The following is a 19,707-nucleotide window of genomic DNA, read 5'->3' as shown; positions in this document are numbered from 1 at the left end:
TGCATTTAGAGTAGCTTTCTTTCGCTTAGAAATTCCTCCAATCTTATCTCCTGCAGATTCATCCTTGTCGGGGGTTCTCCACCGTCGTCAGTCTGTAGGTTCCATGTTGATACTCTGCAGTCCACAATCATGTTTTAACTACTAGACTATTCGGCTTGTCAAGTTGTCAACATGCTTTGATGCTTTTACTACTACGGTGATTCAGTCTAAGCATACACTACCTCAAAGTACTAAGATCTAATATCCAACATAGAAATTCATTTCAAACGGATATTGTTAGAGGATGTGCAGCCACCATGAGAATATTATAGTCCATACTAGGAAGACAATATTCTATGTTTCTACTACTACTGTCTAATAGAAAATCACCATCGTGTTAGAATATCCTTAATCACACGCTGTTGATGATGAAACTCGAACTGTTGAAGAGTACTGGAAAAAAAAAAAAAAAAAAAAAAAGGATGATCAATATCGGGCCCTAATAGTGGAAATCAGATCCAGGACTTCCATTGGTTCAATCAGAATCAATAACTCGTGTCTTCATTTATGGTACCCCTGTCTGGCTTCATATGCCCACTCTGAGAACAGAGAGGATTAAAGTCATCTAATAAGATTCCCGCTGGTCTTGACAAATTACCTTAGGAATGAGTTAGTTAGGATACATAGAAGGGCATTCTCAAACTTCAACTAACTAAAGTGACAAAGCATGAATAATAAGTCAGAATCACCTAATAGTGCCTTTTTTTTGAACCATTACAGAGTAGTTGAATGAGCTAGTCACTCTCTGTTTCAGAGCCAAGAGAGAGGAGAAGTGAGTAGATATATCATACAGCACACCAGTAACCACCACTCCTTTCATTGTGATCCCCTTTGATAACCCATGATCCTTGAGGGTATGATCATCTTGATTGATGACCTAAGTAGCATCAACTAACTATGCCATCTCTACTCTCTATCTACTCTGTAGCCGTGGTTGTTATGATTCTGATCAACCGGTGTCCAGGGGCCAGAAATTTGGAAGAGTTATATATAGAGTCACTGCCCCACTCCCCATCTCCATTGTGTCTGACAACTTACTAGTAACTGTAAGTATTAGGTAGTGCCGTAGTGGTCTATCTACTCGTACTACTCGAGTATCTACCATCTAGCCTCGCTGTGAGATTAGAAGCTTTCAAGGGCATTGTTGTGATTGTCATTTGGCAGTGGGCGATCATCAAAGTGTCCTTGGAAGTATCTGGCCATAGTTTCTAGATGAGTTTGATAGTCTAGATCATTTCTAAATCAGATTGTTTATTTATGTTATTTATTATTGTATGGGTAAAGTAGTGACCCCAAAGGGAGATAGCAGGTAGTTGTGATATGGTGTCTCTCACTGATGCATGCAAGCCATGTAGGGTAATAACATGATGCAGGCTAAGCCCCTGACTCTGTGGATGGGTATGGACTTGGGTGTCTAGGTAGTAGACTGGGTATGTGTATTTCCATCGTAACAAAACACCCCAGATCATTGAAAAAGTGATCATTTCTCACCATGGTTCATGGCCAAGCTTGCTGTAACAAATGATACACATCAGGTTGGATACAAATCTATACAGCGTCAATACATCCATCCTCCGCGTGGAGAATGCCCAGAGCGACTGTCACTTTGCATCTGGCCGTTCCGCCCCTCGTTTTGTTTAGTGATCGTCAAATCGTCGAGTTGAATGGATGGAAAACTCTCCTGGCCGTGTTTGAGGATCCAATTTGCTAGTCCAAACGAATCCTCCGTCGACGTAAGTAGACGGGGTGTTCAACTGTTTAGTGTTGCGCTCTCTGACTAGTCGCCGTGTACCTTTCCTTTCCTTCTACGTATCTACCTATCCGCTTCTCTCTTCCCTTGTTATTATTCCTCTTCCCTTTTCTCTTCAAATAATCTTCCCCCCCCCCCAAAAATACCATCTCGCTCTAGATGAGTCGCGATGCTTGATCATCGTTCCTCTTCTTGGCTTGTGATCCTATCTGCTGTCTGATCTCCTTTAATTGTGTTGATATTATTGTTTACCCGACTTTGAATCTATCGTCTCGCACCCTGTTGCAATCCACTTTCCATTCATTATCCAACCCGTCTCAATCAACAAACCGTCCATCCAACTAACTGTCTGTCTGTCTCAACTATCCAACTAAAAGCCTGGCTTGCTGTACTATTCGCTTGATTGAAACAGATTCCTTATCCTGATAGGATTGCCATTCCCTTTTGGACTTCCTGTATGTTGCCCCTCTCCGCCCCTTTTGTCTCCTGGTTGATTCCGCTCACCCTTTTCTGCTTGTCAGGAATCTTCCGATGCGCTCTCGCCTGTCCATCTTCAGCTTTCATTAGCCCCAGCGATCTTCTTCCCTTTCCCGTCCAATGCAAACATCTGCCTTCTTTAGCGACCCTAGCGATTCCGGGTAGATGGTTTGATTTTTGAATCCACCTGCGATCCCCAACGATCAATCTCGAGTTTTCCAGCACATTGGAAGTCCTTGTACGGCAGCCATGGCCTCCCGGCCGCAACATGTTGATTACCGCTCCGCCTCACACGATAACCTGCGGAGCGGGGCCCCTTCGCCGCGCATCGAACACTTTGACGGCGAGATCCCTCCCGCGCTGTCCCCTCTCGATGCCTTTGCCGCCCAGGGTCGCCTCTTGGCCAGGCAGCTGGAAGAATCCGCCCGGGGAGAGAGGCGCATGAGCAGATTGCCTCCTGCGAGTGTTGCACGGTCCTTGTCGCAGCCCCGACCAGGCTACTTTCGCTCTCCTTCATCCAGCGATTCATACCAGTCTCAATATGGGAGAGGAGGCGGTGGTGGACTTGCACGGCGTCCGACGCAGAGGAACAACCCCGAAGTTGAGGAACCAAAATTTCGTCCAAACTCTGAGCACCCTCGCATTAGTGCGATCTCATTTCTCGCGAGCGAAGATGGTGACCAGCAGGATGATGAAGAGACGACTTCGACGGACGATCTAACCCCGATTCCCGTAGAAGCAGGCCTGTTCGAATTTCCCCGCACGGAGTCGCCAGAACAAGATACCTCTCTGAGCACTGTCACAGAGCCGGCCCCTCGATTCTATGCTGCCAGCCCTCCGAGCCCTGTATCTTCTCTTGGGGTTGCTATCGCTGCGCCATCTCGCAACTCGCCAACCGATTCCGCTTCACGGCTCAATGTCCCCCGTGGCCTGGCACCACCTCCTTCCCCACTGTCGAGACCTTCCACCGGTCCCAGGACCGCACAGCCGGAGAGTTCTGATGACGATTACAGCAGCTCCAATGCTGGTTCGACCTTTTCACATCCTCGGAAATTTTCCGCCAGCAGTGCCATGTCGTTACCATACTCGCCCATGTCATCGCATCCCCGTTCGCATCCACGATCTCCATCGCTGAGCTCAGAAACATCCAATACCAGCTATCTGCCGCGTCCGTCGTTCAATTTCTCGCGACCGTTGAGCAGGTCTAGCACGAGTCTGTCTGCTCCTGTCACAATGGGTGCTTCCGAATCGACGCCTGCCAGCCAATCGAACGTGATGCATAGGGGAAACAAGCCTGCTCCCATCACTGTGCCTTCACGCCTGGATCTTGCCAATTGTTCGAATGAGGAACCGTCTTCCGCTCTGTCATATGTTTACACAAAGTACTCGCTGCCTCGCGGACGCAAGGTCTGCAGGGACTCTGTTGTACTTTCTGAACCTCATACTCCGAGCTTTGAATGGGTAGAACCGCTATCTGAGAGTTCGCCTCCCGCGGATACAGGAGCACCGATCAGAGCTACGCGGACACCATCCCCTCCGCCCTCACGCCACGAATCTGTGTATTCGGAGTCTGTGCATGCGCAAAAGGCGCGTTCGATGTATGACATTCCGGCGACATCGGGGTCACAGACCTCGGCCTCCGAGGCCCCCATGCCCTCTGAGCAACATGCACCCGCGCCCGACTCTGAGCCGTCTGAGCCGTCTGAGCCGTCTGAGCCACCATCCGATACACCTGCACCAGAACCGACAGTCTCTATCAATGACGACAAAGAGGATACCACTTCTTCAGCGGACTCTGCATCCACGATCCGGCCGCAGATCACCAGAGCAGCAACGATTTCTGGTGTGCTTAGTGCCGACGAGCATGTGGCCAAGGGTATCGAATGCCATGAAAAGGGATCCTTGAACGAGTCCACCTACCATCTGCGTATTGCTGCCAAACAGAACCACCCGACTGGAATGCTTCTTTATGCTTTGGCATGCCGCCACGGCTGGGGGATGCGGCCGAACCAGCGGGAGGGAGTTCAATGGCTTCGCAGAGCTGTTGATTGCGTGGGCTTGGAGCTGATGGACGACTCGAGCGGCTCTGTGACAATGCGAGCTAGGGAGATGCAGAAAGCCTATCGTGCGCAGTTTGCCCTTAGTATTTATGAGCTTGGGGTCAGCCATCTCAACGGATGGGGAATTGAGCAGGACAAGGCTTTAGCCTTGCGCTGCTTCGAGATTGCCGGCCAGTGGGGAGATGCCGATGCGTTGACTGAGGCTGGATTCTGCTACGTGGAGGGGATTGGCTGCAAAAAAGATATGAAGAAGGCGGCCAAGTTCTATCGCCAGGCCGAAGCGAAGGGGATCAATATGGTTGGAAACAGCTGGTATGTGCACCCGACATCTTTTTTTTTTTTTTCCTTTGGTGATATACTAATGTTCCCACAGGATTTACAAGGACAAGTATAAGTCTGACGATGAATCCACCCCTCATTCGCGTGGCCGGGGGCGACATGGCGGCACTCCTGAAAAGAACGCCCATACGAAGTCCCGAGCTCGCAGTCTTTTCCATCGCAAGAAGTCTTTGGCAGCCGAAGTTTGAAAGTTGTGTAATCTTCTGCTTCTCATTGTTTGGGGAGCAGAAACGCGACACAGAAAAGCATTCATTTCCGATTCCTGTGTATCCGGTTTACCTTTCCCCCTTTTGTATCCTGATCGTCTTTACTTGATTTCTCCACCATCGACACCTATTTCAGCTTGTCTGTTTGGGTTGTCCTAACTTCTTACAATCTTTTGCATGTACTATCTAGAGCTGTCGCTCGCGATCCTACTTTCCACTTTGTTTCCCTTCTTGGTCATCCTTTTTATTTTCCTTTTTTTCCCCTCTTTTCTTCTCTCTTTCTTCTTTCCATTCTCTGTTCAAATATTGAATTCCGAGCGAGTCTTCCTGAGTTGCCCTCAGCACTTACGATAGACGCTCTGGATTTTTTTTTTTCTTTTCTTTTCTATTTTTCTCTTCTTGCTGTCGGGCTGCTTTGCGAGCAGCACGGTTGATTCTTTCTAGATACCCCTAATTTCTAATCACTGGGTGATGGTGTTCCCTTGATCATTTTGACCTGTTGGCTTTTTTACGTGCGTCCATTCTCTTTCTTTCCGACCTGACCATTCTTTCACTTTTGACGGACCTATTCCCTAGTTTCTCTTCTTCTCTCCCGGCTCTGGGATGTGTACCTTTACAAAGATCATATTTGATGATTCTCATGATAATCAAACTCACTTGAATCTTGTGAAAAGTCAGGTATATCTGCCGTCCAGACGGACTGTTTTTCTCGGAGGATGGATGTAGTTTTCGTCACGGAGATTGTATATCGATACCTAGACACAAGTGGTGTGGATAGGCAGATAGCATTCGATTCGGTTGGAATATGCATAGAATCTTCGGACACGTTGCACGTAGTGGCCTTCGTAAACGACACGATCAGTACAAGATGACGACGATAGGGGTCGTGGTTGAGCTTCAGCTGCTGAGTTTCTCCAAGTTACACAGCATCACAAACCATCTTTCCACCTTTATTCTTGCAGACGGTTATATCCGAGTTCTTGAATACTTGAATCGGACGACGGGGATTGTTAATTTGGAATAATGCTGACGATAGCGAGCGTGTCATTGTGCGACCTCAAAAGTCATCATCTTCCATTCCATGCGGCGGGGATGCGCTGCAAACTGTTTCATGGTTGCCAATTGTATTGTTGCGATTGGCTTACTCCGATATTCCTGGAATCCTTGTCTCTGCCACTTGCTGAAAAGGAATGACAAGCTACTGTTACTACGAATAATAATAATCATAATATGGTCGACAATCATTCATTACTCTCTAACACGAACACTTGGCCCTGATTTCCGAGTCTGAATAATTATTTAGGTAGTAGATACTTATTATTCGTAGACCATATCCATAGACATAGACAGAGATAGCACTTAGTAACTATTTATTTATTTCATTGCTTTGTAAGTCGTAACCTACCGAAGTAGAGCAGGCCAAGCAAGGGCTTTGACTAATTAATTACTACTAGTCTGGAGGCGAATTCAACAGACTTAACCCAGTAAACTGACCGTCCTCCGTCTTCTTCTAGTAGTTTAAGGTAGTTAGTCCGGGGCTCAGACACTCTTTGTTTGGTCCATTGTTCGGCTCATCCCACTTGGTCTCACTTCTCCAAGTCTACCCCGGTCTATAGTGATATAGTCGTCGCTAGTGCCAATGTCCAACCACTGTCTAACTAATCATCTCCTCTGCTTTGGATCCTCTGATCCTCTCCCCGGCCAAGTCAGATCGACCATGGGGAAATTGGGCTCCATCTTGTACGCGAGGTAGGATTTGACCCATCGCCCGTACTCCTATGGGCTATGATCCAAGGTTCTCATATGTAAGTACGGAGTACCTGGTCAGTGATTCAGTGGTCAGAGTGTCAAGTCCCTCACTTCTGACTGGGTCAAGGTACTAGTAACTACTTAGGCACTCTCAGACTCAACTCTGATCGCTCGCGCCAGACCAATGAAACCCAGCCTGGTTTGTTGCGAAACAAGCCAGGATTTCCCAGGAGCAGGAAACTGCCTGCAACCCGTCAAGCCATGAGCCATTCTTGAACGCCCTTCAACCTCCTCATCCCCCCCCCAGGCCTCGGTTGGCTTGCGAACATGCCTCGCAACTCTAACGCAAATCATGCATAAACACTTAAACAGTCATGATCGGATCCCTCATGGTCTGCTGGACTTTGGATCATGCTCGTGGGGGACTCTTTCCACCGAGGTCTTATCATTTAATCTATCGTGCTTCTCTCCCTCTGTCTCTCTGTCCTGTCAACGGCCTCTGCTCAGGCCCTAATGTGAATACCCCAGTCACTTTCGGTTTCGCCCCCCCTTTTTTTTCTCCTCGTCCTTTGCTCCACCAGCTCCAAAATTAAGCTGTCCGGCAGGAATGTTCTCCTACACAGGTCTCTGGGCATTGGTCAGACCCAAATTTCCGTCAAGTGGAAAGATCCGCGGTGCTTGAACTGGGGCTGCTACCATTTTTCTACATGTGATGGAACCTCGCCCCCCCCCTCTTGCAGTTGCGAGGGTAGATATAGGATCTTATAGGGCCCTGGGAACATCGGACGGTCTGCTTGTCTAATGTCTAGACTTTTGACCCTCCGTCCCTAGTACATTTTACTTCGCCTCCGTCTCGGTCGAACAGTCCAAAGAGGTAACAGCTGCCCTTGCCTTTTTCCTTGCTCTTGAGTTTCTAGTTTTTATTAAATGTTTTTAATTTTTTGATCGTTTCATTTTTGCTCCTATATCTTTGCTTTTTGACTTGTGTCGTCCTGTCTTTTGAAGATCCGCTGGTGGATTTTATGCTGATGTATCGCGCATAGTCTTACAACGACTATCTCATCGGCGGTTGTGTATACGGGCTTGCTCCAGTTCCAGACCGTTTCGTGTCACACGTTCCTTCTGGAAGGTAACGTCAGAGCGTCAGACAGGCTTCACGCAAACCGGCACAGAAACGATCCGAGATGGCCGGCGGTAAGCCAGATGTCACCGAGCTTGGGTATGTGGCTTCCCCGTCTGCCAAACCGAGCTTTGGACGACGGGTGGCCGCCCACTACAAGCGCTGGTGGTGGGTTCATGTCATCGTCATCATTGCCGTCGTGCTGCTAATCACTCTTCCCTTGTATGTTCCCCCCCCGTTCTGCGCGATGCCGGCGTCTGTCGTTGTCGACGACGACGACAACTGGAGTTCCAGTGGTTGACTTGCGCTCGTAGGACCTATGTCGGCTATCCTCGTATCGCACAGGGAGACATCAATGATTCCACTCTGGACATCACGGAGATGATCATCTCCAATCCCACGCCCCAGGGGCTTACCCTCAACTTGACGCAGGCTCTTGGATCGCACAGCATTTTCAAGCCGACCATCTATGCCTTCGAGGCTGCCGTTACCGTTGTTGGTGCTGCGTCGTCGTTTGCACACTTGCATGTCCCACAGACCAAGGCCAGAGACGGCACCCTGGTGCACGTCGACCAGCACCTAGACCTCAGTGACCCGGATGCGTTTGCTGGTTTTTCCAAGGCGGTCATGTTGAATGATGAGCTCAAGCTGAATGTCTACGGCGAGCCAGACCTGAAGGAGGGCGGCTTGCCCAAGATTGGTATCAAGTACAACAAGACTGTTACTCTGAAGGGTAAGCGATGGTGTCCGTGGTACTACTGCAAAAGACATGCAAAGCTCACTCTCACCAATAGCTCTTAACAAGCTCGAGGGATTCGCCATCCAGGAGATGCACCTTTTAAATGGTAAATCAGGCGACGGCCCCAACATGGGCGGAACCGTCTTCATCCCCAACCCATCTATTATGACCATCGCCATGGTACGTTGAATTTCTCTTCCTTCGGTGCATTGGTGTCCATTAACTAACTAACCTAGGGCAATGTCACCTTGGATCTTGCCGTCAACGGGACCTCCATCGGCACTTCTTACCTGGACGACCTGGTGATCGTTCCTGGCGACAACCACCACCCCATGACCTCCAAGATCGATCTGGGGGCCGTCATCAAGTTCCTGAGCGCCTACCCTGACGGTCTCCCTGTCGCCATCACTGGAAACCCGACCAACTCGAGCGTTTACAACGAGCAGCCTATCCCGTACTTCAGCCAGGCACTGGCCTCCAACGAACTCAATGTGAAGTTGGACCTTGCTAAGCTCATGACGGACCAGTGAGGGATGGATATGGTTTTTGAGGTAATTGTGCTGTTGGGTTGAATTCCACATATATATTTATATATACATAGCAAGTTTCTTTTTTCTTTTATTTCTCGCCTTGTGAGGCCATGTGTACAATCTAATGTTGATATATACCATGCTATGCTAATGCTATGACGATGGATGGCCTTTCTCTCTATTGTCCTCGAGGATTTATCCTGGATATCATGATTGAATTCCATGTAAAATTGGTGCTGTTGAACAGAGATCACTTTACTGTGTGTCAGCGGAAACTATGCCCTGCCTGGGGCGATAACGATTACCAAACCCACCTGCGAGTCAGACACATTTCAGAAGGTCAGAGACAACCTCCAACCTTCTATCTACTAAATAATAATGCCCCATACTAAGAAAATCTCTCGGATTCCCAGATCCGAGTTATCTATCGATGAATCAGCCGCTCTTATCAAACGATATTCTCCAACTTTTCGGCAATCCTTATCGCGGATGGAGATTCATCCATCCTTGGCGCTGACCCGGTTATCTAGAAGATTGGAGATGTCTTCTGCCATAGCTTCTCCTTCGCGTTAGATCCCTGATGTACAGTGCAGATAAGTGCATGATGCCAAGGAAGGATGGAGACCTGCCTAGCCACATGGCATGGTTCATGATTCACCGCAATGACCCCAACTGATAGTGCTGGTTGAGATTCCCATTACGAGATGCCTGGGGTGAAGCCGTGAGAACTGGTTCCTTATCGGGAGAACCACAGGCTGCGGGTTCCTGTGATTCCGGTCGTTTATTGATTTAAGATGCAGGAGGCAGGACGGTGGATGGGGTATATAAATGATGTTGTCTGCCCTGTTGTGTCGGTTGAGTTGGTGTCTATCAGCAGTCGGATCTTGTCTTGTTCGAGCAGTGTATCTTTGACTTGTCACATCAGACACGACCACGCGTTGCAAACATGAACTCTCTTAGCTTCAAGGCTCTTTCTCTGGCGGCTTTGGCGGCTTCTGGGGTGGCCTCTCCCGTCCTCTATGCGCGAGCAGCCGAGCCGAATGGCACCTACGCCTTTACCAATCCCAATGGCTTGAACTTCACACAGATGAACTCGAGCCTTCCTAATGTCACCATTCTTGCAACAGGTCAGCAGTTTTGGATCTTGAGCTAAAGTTAGCAAGCTAACAAGGCATAGGCGGCACCATCGCCGGATCTAGCGCCGACAAGACCGCAACAACCGGCTACAAAGCTGGCTCCATCGGCATCCAGACGCTCATAAATGCTGTCCCCGAGATGCTCGACGTGGCCAACGTCGCCGGCATCCAGGTCGCCAACGTCGGCAGCCCGGATGTCTCCTCGTCCATCCTACTTAGCATGGCCCAGACCCTCAACAAGGTCGTCTGCGACGACCCAACCATGAGCGGCGCTGTGGTCACGCACGGCACCGACACGCTCGAGGAAACGGCCTTCTTCCTCGACGCCACCGTCACCTGCGGCAAGCCCATCGTCGTCGTCGGCGCCATGCGGCCCGCCACCGCCATCTCCGCCGACGGGCCCTTCAACCTCCTCCAGTCCGTAACCGTGGCCACCAACCCGGCCGCGCGCGACCGCGGCGCTCTCATCGTCATGAACGACCGTATCGTTTCCGCCTTCTACGCCAGCAAGACCAACGCCAATACCATGGACACCTTCAAGGCCGTCGAAATGGGCAACCTCGGCGCCATCGTCTCCAACAAGGCGTACTTCTACTACCCGCCAGTCTTGCCCACCGGCAAGACCGCCGTCGACGTCACCAACATTACCGCCATCCCCCGCGTCGACATCCTCTATTCGTACCAGGATATGCACAATGATACCCTCTACGACGCCGTCGACAATGGCGCCCAGGGCATCGTTGTAAGTCCCCTCCACCCCCCTTCCCTCTAGCCCCAGAAACCCATATACTAAAAGTGATGTGATAAGATCGCCGGCTCCGGCGCCGGAAGCGTCTCCAGCACCTTCTCCTCCGCCATCCGCGACGTCGTCGACAAGCACGCCCTCCCCATCGTGACGAGCACGCGCACGGGCAACGGCGAGTCCCCGCCCACGGACAGCAAGACGACCATTGAGGCCGGGTTCCTGAACCCGCAGAAGGCGCGGGTCCTGCTTGGCTTGCTGCTCGCGGAGGGCAAGGCGTGGGCGGAGATCAAGGAGGTGTTTTCGGGGGCCGGGGTTGCTTAAATCGCTCTCCATAATTCCTTCCGCCTTCTTCTGCCTTCTTCTGTCTCCGACGTTGATAATGTATGAAGACTTGATGATTGTTATGTATCAGATTTCAGCGCCGAGGATTGTATTGATTAGATAAGATGAGATGAGATTAGATTAGATATATATAGAGTAATAATGGATCTCACGATCAAACCAACCCATCACTCTGCCTCCATCATCAACCCTCAACCGAGCAGAAAATAGAACTAGTCATCCTACGGAGTACAGTACATGATCTATGCATGGTCCATGGGTAACTAACTACCTAAATAGATGCGCAAGCTTTCTCAGCACACGAACCCAGGTCCCTGCATATCCCATCCCATCCCATCTAGTCCCCCCCCCCGCGTCGGCATCGTCGACGCAGAATTGGATCTCGAGCACGCCATACCTGTGCAGGTAGCCTCATTGTCGGCTGCATCCGCGCCACTCACGGCGTGCATTGCATTCCCATGCAAGACCGGGGGGTGGGGTGGGGTGGGGTGGGGTATATCGGGAAATGTTTATTCGGGGGATGATCGAGATGGTTGTTTGACATAGCGTGTAGTATGTATATAGTTATGTAGTTATGTAGTTATGTACGGGAGCCCCTACGAACAGGAGTTCCATCTGCTGGATCGAGTACGGCAGGTGCTAGCGTGTTGGTGGTGTATGACTCGCGCGAGCCAGGAGCCAGCTAGACAAAGGGATATAGGTAGTTACCATATGACAGGACAGGCGAACGCTGAACCAAACTAAACCAAACCAACCCTGAAACGCGAATCTGAGTGGGTAGATATTAGATAGACTACGACCAGAGGGAAAATACTAAACGAGAAAAGATGCATGCCTATCATTGCGCGACTCGGGCTAATTTCACATCATTGCGGCTCTGATGGAATATAAGTTGAAAAAAAAAAAAAAGAAAAACAACCAAACTGGACCTCCGTTTTTTGATCTTTCTTTTATCTGCTGGTCATTTGCAGATAATGTATTCCTCCCCATCTCACATATCATGCAGAGTCTTAAACCCCGTCTCGATCAGACTGCGCGGGCCCCGTGCATCCCCCCCGATATGCCAATAGAATAGCCCACCCAGCTTCGTCTTGGTCACGAATTTGGCTTTCTGCGTCACCGTCTCGGGCGTGTCGTACGTGACGAAGCCGCCGTCACCGCCCACACACCACGCCGCCCCGGCCTTCTCGTCGTGGTATTCCTGTGCCCCCGGCCGCGGCAGGTCGCAGTAGTCGAAGACCCCGTCCTCCCCGCCGCAGCCGGCATACCGCTGCCCGACATGGCTGCTGCCGAGGAACGAGCGACCGTACGCGGGGACACCGAGGAGGATTTTCTTGGGGTGGACACCCTGCGCGATGACGTAGGACACGGCCGACTGGCACGAGCTCGACGAGTCGCCGCGCGGGTTATACAGCTGCGACTGGTGGCCTGTTTCGCTGGTCCAGGGCCCGGAGAAGTCATATGCCATGATGTTGATCAGGTCGACGTAGTTCTGCGCCTTGCAGAGGTCGATGTTGCGGAGGGCCCACTCGCCGGCGGGGAGACATGTGGCCAGCACATATCGCGGTGAGGGCAGGACGTCGCGCAGGCGGGCGAGTAGCCGGATATAGTCTGCTCCTTCTGTTGGACTTGAGGGGTGTTCCCAGTCGACTTGCTGTTGGTCAGATTGCCTGCCTCCAAAAGTGTGATCACGAAAAGAAAGAAAAAAGCAGCCTTACTGTCTATTCCGTCCAGTCCGAATTGATTTACCAGCTCCCTGGCGGTTCGCACAAATGTCTCCAGACGGGTCTGACTCCGCGCCACCGCAGCGAAGTTCTCACTTCCTTTGCCACCTCCCCCAACGGATAGGATGATTTTCATCTTCGAGTACTGTGACTTGAGTTGTGTGAAGGCCCGGAGGCATCCATTGGTGCCGTCGACAGGCATTTGCGAATCTGCCCACTCATCGCTCAACTAGACAGGCAACCGGATTAGTGAGATGACCTGGGAAAGGAGAGAAAAGCACAAAGCAAAAGAAGCAAGAGAGAGAAAAAAAAAAAAAAAGAAAATATAGCACCAAGGAGTGGGGGATATACATAAACGGTGCCGTCTTCCTTGACCCTAAAAGAAAACAAGACATGATGGTTAACACTTGTATCTCTACATAGACCCCGGCGGCATGATCCGTTCGGTTGTGTTTATGTGTGTGTGCGTGTGTGATTAATACCAAGCAAATGCGTAGAAAACATGAGATATGAATCCCAATCTGAGGGACGACGGAGGCTGTTTTCGGTAGATCCTCCAATTTGCATAGTAGGCTGCATTTGCGAAAAACGGGACCTCATACGAGCTGCTGAAGCTGTTGGACCGCTGTGCCGCTTTGCGACGCCAGTGGGGGAAGATGGAGCCGGAGAACATGGTGCAACAAAACAGACAAGATGGGACAGCTGTGGACGAGTTCGATGTCCTCGAATAGTGAACTAGGCTGTGGATCTAGAATATCTAAAAACAAATAGAGGTTGAAGAGAGCAAGGCGAAGTGGAAGAAAAAAGCAGCTGCCAAAACTGTTGACAGCGTCACGTGTGGGCAGTCCTATTTGGGTCTGAGTTGATGTTGTTAAGGTTTCGACTTGACTGAGCTTCATCTTCCTCATTTTCCTTTATCCTTGTCCTCTGTTAATTAATAATGTAACGGGCATCATCGTCATCCTTACAAGAGACTCCGGTTGGAGCATCGTTATGATGTATCTACAGCCTACAAGAATGCGAAATCCTTCGATGCTGCGGCAAAGAGCCAGGCAACCCACAGCCTCCAGTCAATTATCCTGGAATATCCGACAGCAATCGCTCCATGCTTTATAAATTCGTTTGTATCCAGCAACCAGAATGGAGAAATGTCGCAGAGAGCTCGAGAATCAGCTTGACCGACTCTAACCTTCAGACCACTCAGACTGTCAGACACGGAAGTCATCAACATGGCAACCACCCCGCCATTCAGATAGGCTGCCATTCCGCCACACTACTGTTTCTGATTTCACATCCTGTATGAAAAATGGAACGAATATCTCTTTCTAGGGTCACAGTGCGTCAACTTTTTCTTTCTCACACAAAACACGTCAATAATCCATTGAGAGAATGCAGACATGGTTGACTACAGTCTGGAATCGTCGAATCAGTGTATCCAGATGAGAGGGAAAGCCTCATCGTGACCAGGCCTGTTAGGGTCAAAACGCCCCGGATGATCATGCCCACCCCCGCCTTTTGGGTTCCAGCTCCGATGGTCCGTTGGAGAGATCGAGTCGCAGGGAAACTCCCATGTTTATTGGATGCCCTGAAAGCTTCGTCAAGCTTTCCTGGATTCGGGTTTCAGCCGGTGCTCCCATCCGCCCAACACGGCTCTATTGCCTCTTGAAGTGAGAATCTGGCCACGCGTAGTTACGTCGGATAGTAGTGGCAAACCCCATTGTGAATTTGTGATCTCTCACCTCTTGGGCTCAGCCTCTATTTTGATCCCTGAAGTGGATCATTTTGACATAAGTACCCCATAACACTTATCCTGACTGGAATGACTAGGGCTAGGCAGGAACAGTTGACAAGATCTGCGTCGCAAAGCTCCGAATGTCCAGAGTCCGGACAGACGATTCCCAACACCTGAGAGAAAAAAAGATGGGCATACATGATCGAAACACGGAGAGCCTGTGGTGGCTTGGAAACCACGGTCAGATCGTGCCATACGAAAAAAAGAAAAAAAAAAAAAGTTCCCCTTTTTCTGCTCCCCCTGAATTTTTAAGCCATCTTGCATCCAAGCTCTAAGTTTTGTTCAATAGTATCCCTTTCCCACATAATGGAGTGGAACAGGAGGGCCCGATCGAGTTGGTGGATCATTCAAACAGTGAATAGTTAGATACCTCGATGTTCATCGACCAGCCCAGATATGTATCAAAGCCCCCCATGCAGGTAAGGGAGAAATGTTGCCAAAACTGGTCTGGTCATGTGTGGGGTACGTGTCTTGGCTTTTAACCATACAAGCAGGTGATGATTTGGACAGGAAAGCTAAAAGGTCTACAGTACAAATCACAGTCATCATCTCTTTGAACAAATATGCCACTTAATGAGCAAGACTCAACCACATGGTTCTCTTCTTTCCTGTGCTGACCCCAAAATATTTCATATATATACCAGCAAAAGAGGCGCTTATGCAGTACTGACAAGGCTTGCCGATGGCTTTTTAGACTCGGATCTGATTGACCCCAGCTGTTGTTCTGATTCCCAAGATATCTCAACACTGCCAGTGGTAATTGAGTGTCTCCCACAATCTCTTTGACCCTTCAAAAAGTAGAGGATGTGAAGTACCCTGCGCAAATTGCCTTCGCCCTGGTGTTCAGGGGAGGGTGAGTTGGCGACAACGCTGATTTCTCGGTGGTGCTGCTAGAATCCTTCCATTTCTAAGAGTATATGATGCGTCAGAGCAAATCAGTTTGAGACTTCTCGAACATACGGATCCGTCGCAAAACAGGCATCGCGAAGCAAGAATGACCAATCCTTCCATCAACTTCGTGACGTTCCATCTGGAGCAGGCATGGGTTCTCAGGGCTTGGCAGTTGGCAGACCCATCTGGGAAACATACAACAAACAAGCCTGGATGAGTTTTGATAAGAATTACTCATTCGATCTCAGTAGACTAGTAGTAGGTTTCTCATGTAATGGACAATCAATTCTTCTCTCGTGTGGAATTACCCTCTCTACTGGTGAGAGCAGTATTGGTTTTTGCCGCTGATTGGTGGAGGATCTGCTGCTGTTCGAGGCACACCGCTCGGGTCGGTTCTGCCAGAACTTTCTTCAGCTTTGGCCACCGCCTTTGGTTTTGGTCACTAGTGCCTTGCTGCCCCAGGCGTAAAATCAGTTCTGATGCTATCATTCTTCCAACTCAATACAACGATCTCTCGCGCGGCTTTTTATATTTCTTCTACTGCCCTAAGTGTCAACGGGAGGTCCTCTTTCCTGCATCTAGAGCTTTGTTGAGACCAATCCTGACGGACTGCTGCCGACAACATCGAGAAATTGACGTACAACGTACGAAAATCACCAAATAGCACTCAGTCGCATTCATCACGCTCTTATAAACCATCATGGCGACAGATGTCCAGTCCGCTGCAGTGCGGATCCTAAACACTGACAGTACCCGAGACCCTAGCTACAACCACTTCTCCTTCGGCCCCTTCTTACGCCAAAGCTTCGGATTCGGACTCGCCAGCGATGTCCCAGTGTGTAAAGCCTACAGCGAAGGCCATTGTCCCTTAGGACCAGCCTGTCCGGACCGACACCCGACTCCATCGCGGGTTACAACGTCAACGACGACGGCATCCGGGCTGGCTCCGTCGACGACACATGGCTCCCTCGTGTGCAAGCATTTTCTCAAGGGTCTCTGCAAGAAGGGCCTCAAGTGCGAATACCTTCATGAATACAACCTCCGCCGCATGCCAGAATGCCAGTCGTTCACGCGGTCCGGCTACTGCCCCAATGGCGACGATTGCCTCTACCAGCACGTGCGCGAACAAGCTCGATTACCGCCCTGCGAGAACTACGACCAAGGTTTCTGCGAGCTGGGCCCGCTCTGCTCCAAGCGCCATGTCCGCCGTCGGATCTGCAAATACTACCTTGCTGGCTTCTGCCCGGAGGGGAAAGCGTGTACGGATGCGCATCCGCGCTGGTCGGAGAATCTCCCCAAACCGACCATGAGGGTTGATAAGACAGAGGAGGAACTGGAGCGGGAAAAGGCTCTTATTCGAGAAGAGCAGGAGAGGGAGAAGGAGCGGGAGCGCGAGTGGAGGAGCGAGCGTGGTCGAGGCGGCGGCTTCATGCGTGGTGGTCGATTCCGCGGACGGGGTCGCGGATAGAGGAATGTACTTTGGAAATTGGAGGAGGAGAGGCTTATTGAGAAGGTGTTTATTTGTTGTTCATGGATTCAGGAGACCTACGCCAGTCATTAAGATACCCAATTCGAAAGTCTTCAACATTTGATTTTCCGGTGCCGAAAACTTTCTTCGAAGATGTTGCTCGATGTAGTCTGCTCTTTCGTTTCTGGTTCAATGGCCCCATCATTCATCTATTCGTATCAAACCGATCTTATCGTACCAGGGATACCTCTAAAGTCTAAGACTGATGCAGTTTTCCATTCTTCGTGAATGAAACGATGAGGCTATAGACAGAGTGCATGACATCATGACAGAAGGATAATCACACTTTATTTCTCTCAGTGATGACAACGAATCTAGACCAGGAACAACCAGGTTGATCAACACGAGGAAATCGACATCGCTCCCATCTGAATATCAATAAGAGATCATTCAGCAATGTCTCATCAGTCCTCCCCGAAGTTCCCGTACTGTACCCCTGGTAACTGTCCAGACGATTGGAGGCTTTGGAGCATGATATCCGTTACTCAGGGATCAGGAGGCGCTGATAAACATTTGTCAGGAATGTGTAAGAATCATCTAATGAGCTTGTGATTGGCTTCCCGATTTCAGAGTGGATCTTCTCTTGTTCCGAGCGGGGCAGTTCCCACTTCCTAATGCGCGTTTCAGCGAATCAGCGCGCTCAGGTGTGCATCTGTAATCGATTACAGATACAGCAAATCAGCAGGAGCTCCATTAAGGTACCCATCTGAGTACCTACCCGTGCTACTACTCCGGTTAAGCCTAAGAGTGAACGGTACTACTACTACTCTGTAGTTACTACTAGTTAGTAACTCTGTACTCTATTGCTGACTACTCCTATCATCCCATATTGATAATCTGTTCCACTGAGGGGCATGCTGGCCTCCCCCGCTGGTAATAGTATTATTTGCTACTAAGAATTATATAAAGCACCCAGTTGAGCTTCTTCTTCCTCTTTTCTCCTCCTGTAAATACTTACCTCACTTCCTTTGTATCCTAACTCTCCCGTTCTTTTCCCGAACATCCACCGTCACCATGGCTCCCAAGGTTGCTATCGTCTACGTATGTGACCCTATTCTCTTTCTTTCTTGTGGCACTTTTTCCCTTGTATTTTACTAACAATGAGTCTAGTACTCGATGTACGGCCACATCCTCAAGCTGGCCGAGGCTGAGAAGAAGGGTATCGAGTCTGCCGGTGGCCAGGCCGATATCTTCCAGTATGTTCATTATCTGTGCCATTGCGCGCCATTGCCCGACTAACAAGTTACCTTCTCTCCCCAGGATCGCCGAGACCCTCCCCGAGGAAGTCCTCGCCAAGATGCACGCCCCTCCCAAGTCGGACTACCCCGTCATCGATGGCGAGAAGCTCAAGGAGTACGATGCCGTCCTGTTCGGTATCCCCACCCGTTACGGCAACTTCCCTGCCCAGTGGAAGGCTTTCTGGGATAGAACCGGTGGGATCTGGGCCACCGGTGGCTTCTGGGGCAAGTATGCTGGTCTCTTCGTCTCCACTGGTACCCTCGGTGGTGGCCAGGAGTCGACAGCCATTGCTGCCATGAGCACCCTCGCCCACCACGGCTTCATCTACGTTCCTCTCGGCTACAAGACCGTCTTCCCTCAGCTGTCGAACCTGGAGGAGATCCACGGTGGTAGCGCCTGGGGTGCTGGTACCTTCGCCGTAAGTTCTTCTCCTCTTTTGCAATCCGAGAACTCGAAAAGATTTGGTTTGATGCTAACACTCTTTGATTTTCATAGGGTGCCGATGGTTCCCGCCAGCCCACCGCTCTTGAGCTCTCCATCGCCGAGGCTCAGGGCAAGGCCTTCTACGAGACCGTCGCCAAGGTCAGCTTCGCGTGACTACATGGTGGCGAGGAAGTGCAGCCCAAGTCGCAGCCTGTTGCCGCGTCGCAGCAGGCCAAGACGGAGGCAACTCCCAAGCCTGCTGAAAATGGACAGGGCAATGGACAGGGTACACAAGGAGCACAGAAAGAGAAGAGCAACGAGGGACCCTGTGGGCTTCCCAAGTGCACTATCTCCTGATTGGCTTTGATTTATATACCCCTTTTGTTCGATTGTTTTCTTGTCGCGTTTCTTTTGTTCATACGGCGTTGGTCTTGGGAGCTTAAATTCTATCTTTGAGATACTTGTAGTTATGTATCTTCATGAATATAAAAAACAATATTCACATAAGTAGTAATGGGTCTATCTGATACCTGCCACTTATTATTCAGAAGAAACATTCCATTCTCTTGCAGTGTTCTCACGTGTGGTGATGCTTCCAGTCAAAGCATGTAGAGACAGATGTTCCAAGTAAGAATCTATTAATAGTTAGAGATAACCCAATGGGCCAACTCTGCAGATGCATAAAATGCTGAAACATGCTGAATAGAGGCTTATGAGAAAGAAAACAAGCAGTGAGAGCATAGTAGATGTAATGTGGCTTGTCTTCTTTGTAGAGTAATTAGAATACCATAATTACACCCGGAAACCTCTCTTTTGTGAGAGGCAAGTTACATATTGTTTTGTAATACCATGACAGCTGATGACGATAGAGCTCCGCT

At 49.9% G+C, this 19,707-nt stretch overlaps 7 protein-coding genes across 7 annotated transcripts, besides 7 other annotated features; 5 read left to right on the top strand and 2 right to left on the bottom strand.

The window, feature by feature from the left end:
* Positions 1-436: 436 nt before the first annotated feature.
* Positions 437-459: a microsatellite.
* A 2,056-nt stretch (positions 460-2,515) lies between these two features.
* ACLA_031670 (putative cell cycle inhibitor Nif1) lies at positions 2,516-4,853 on the top strand (the record flags this gene model as incomplete). Its single annotated transcript, XM_001269859.1, has 2 exons — positions 2,516-4,638; positions 4,700-4,853. 2 exons carry the CDS (start codon positions 2,516-2,518, stop codon positions 4,851-4,853), a joined length of 2,277 nt encoding a protein of 758 aa, XP_001269860.1.
* Positions 3,951-3,984: a microsatellite.
* A 384-nt stretch (positions 4,854-5,237) lies between the features above and the next one.
* Positions 5,238-5,269: a microsatellite.
* Positions 5,270-7,804: 2,535 nt separating this feature from the next.
* ACLA_031660 (DUF3712 domain-containing protein) lies at positions 7,805-9,009 on the top strand (the record flags this gene model as incomplete). Its single annotated transcript, XM_001269858.1, has 4 exons — positions 7,805-7,962; positions 8,055-8,473; positions 8,535-8,659; positions 8,716-9,009. 4 exons carry the CDS (start codon positions 7,805-7,807, stop codon positions 9,007-9,009), a joined length of 996 nt encoding a protein of 331 aa, XP_001269859.1.
* Positions 9,010-9,955: 946 nt separating this feature from the next.
* On the top strand, positions 9,956-11,211 carry ACLA_031650 (asparaginase ahrA; the record flags this gene model as incomplete). Its single annotated transcript, XM_001269857.1, has 3 exons — positions 9,956-10,136; positions 10,187-10,887; positions 10,954-11,211. The coding sequence occupies 3 exons, from the start codon at positions 9,956-9,958 to the stop codon at positions 11,209-11,211; spliced, it is 1,140 nt and encodes a 379-aa protein (XP_001269858.1).
* A 114-nt stretch (positions 11,212-11,325) lies between these two features.
* Positions 11,326-11,358: a microsatellite.
* Positions 11,359-11,702: 344 nt separating this feature from the next.
* Positions 11,703-11,727: a microsatellite.
* Positions 11,704-11,727: a microsatellite.
* Positions 11,728-11,794: 67 nt separating this feature from the next.
* Positions 11,795-11,819: a microsatellite.
* Positions 11,820-12,070: 251 nt separating this feature from the next.
* On the bottom strand, positions 12,071-13,158 carry ACLA_031640 (glycoside hydrolase family 18 protein; the record flags this gene model as incomplete). The annotated part of the gene is made up of 3 exons (XM_001269856.1): positions 12,071-12,107; positions 12,228-12,882; positions 12,951-13,158. 3 exons carry the CDS (start codon positions 13,156-13,158, stop codon positions 12,071-12,073), a joined length of 900 nt encoding a protein of 299 aa, XP_001269857.1.
* An 807-nt stretch (positions 13,159-13,965) lies between these two features.
* ACLA_031630 (uncharacterized protein) lies at positions 13,966-14,220 on the bottom strand (the record flags this gene model as incomplete). The annotated part of the gene is made up of 2 exons (XM_001269855.1): positions 13,966-14,064; positions 14,146-14,220. 2 exons carry the CDS (start codon positions 14,218-14,220, stop codon positions 13,966-13,968), a joined length of 174 nt encoding a protein of 57 aa, XP_001269856.1.
* A 2,119-nt stretch (positions 14,221-16,339) lies between these two features.
* Positions 16,340-17,107, top strand: yth1 (cleavage polyadenylation factor RNA-binding subunit YTH1; the record flags this gene model as incomplete). The annotated part of the gene is made up of 1 exon (XM_001269854.1): positions 16,340-17,107. One exon carries the CDS (start codon positions 16,340-16,342, stop codon positions 17,105-17,107), a length of 768 nt encoding a protein of 255 aa, XP_001269855.1.
* A 1,074-nt stretch (positions 17,108-18,181) lies between these two features.
* Positions 18,182-19,186, top strand: pst2 (putative NADH-quinone oxidoreductase Pst2; the record flags this gene model as incomplete). The annotated part of the gene is made up of 5 exons (XM_001269853.1): positions 18,182-18,208; positions 18,278-18,363; positions 18,428-18,824; positions 18,902-18,988; positions 19,040-19,186. 5 exons carry the CDS (start codon positions 18,182-18,184, stop codon positions 19,184-19,186), a joined length of 744 nt encoding a protein of 247 aa, XP_001269854.1.
* Between the last annotated feature and the right edge of the window lie 521 nt (positions 19,187-19,707).

Source organism: Aspergillus clavatus, genomic scaffold (genome assembly GCF_000002715.2).
Source record: "Aspergillus clavatus NRRL 1 1099423829805 genomic scaffold, whole genome shotgun sequence".
In the NCBI taxonomy this organism is placed as follows: domain Eukaryota; kingdom Fungi; phylum Ascomycota; class Eurotiomycetes; order Eurotiales; family Aspergillaceae; genus Aspergillus; species Aspergillus clavatus.
This window is presented reverse-complemented; position numbering and strand designations above follow the sequence as displayed.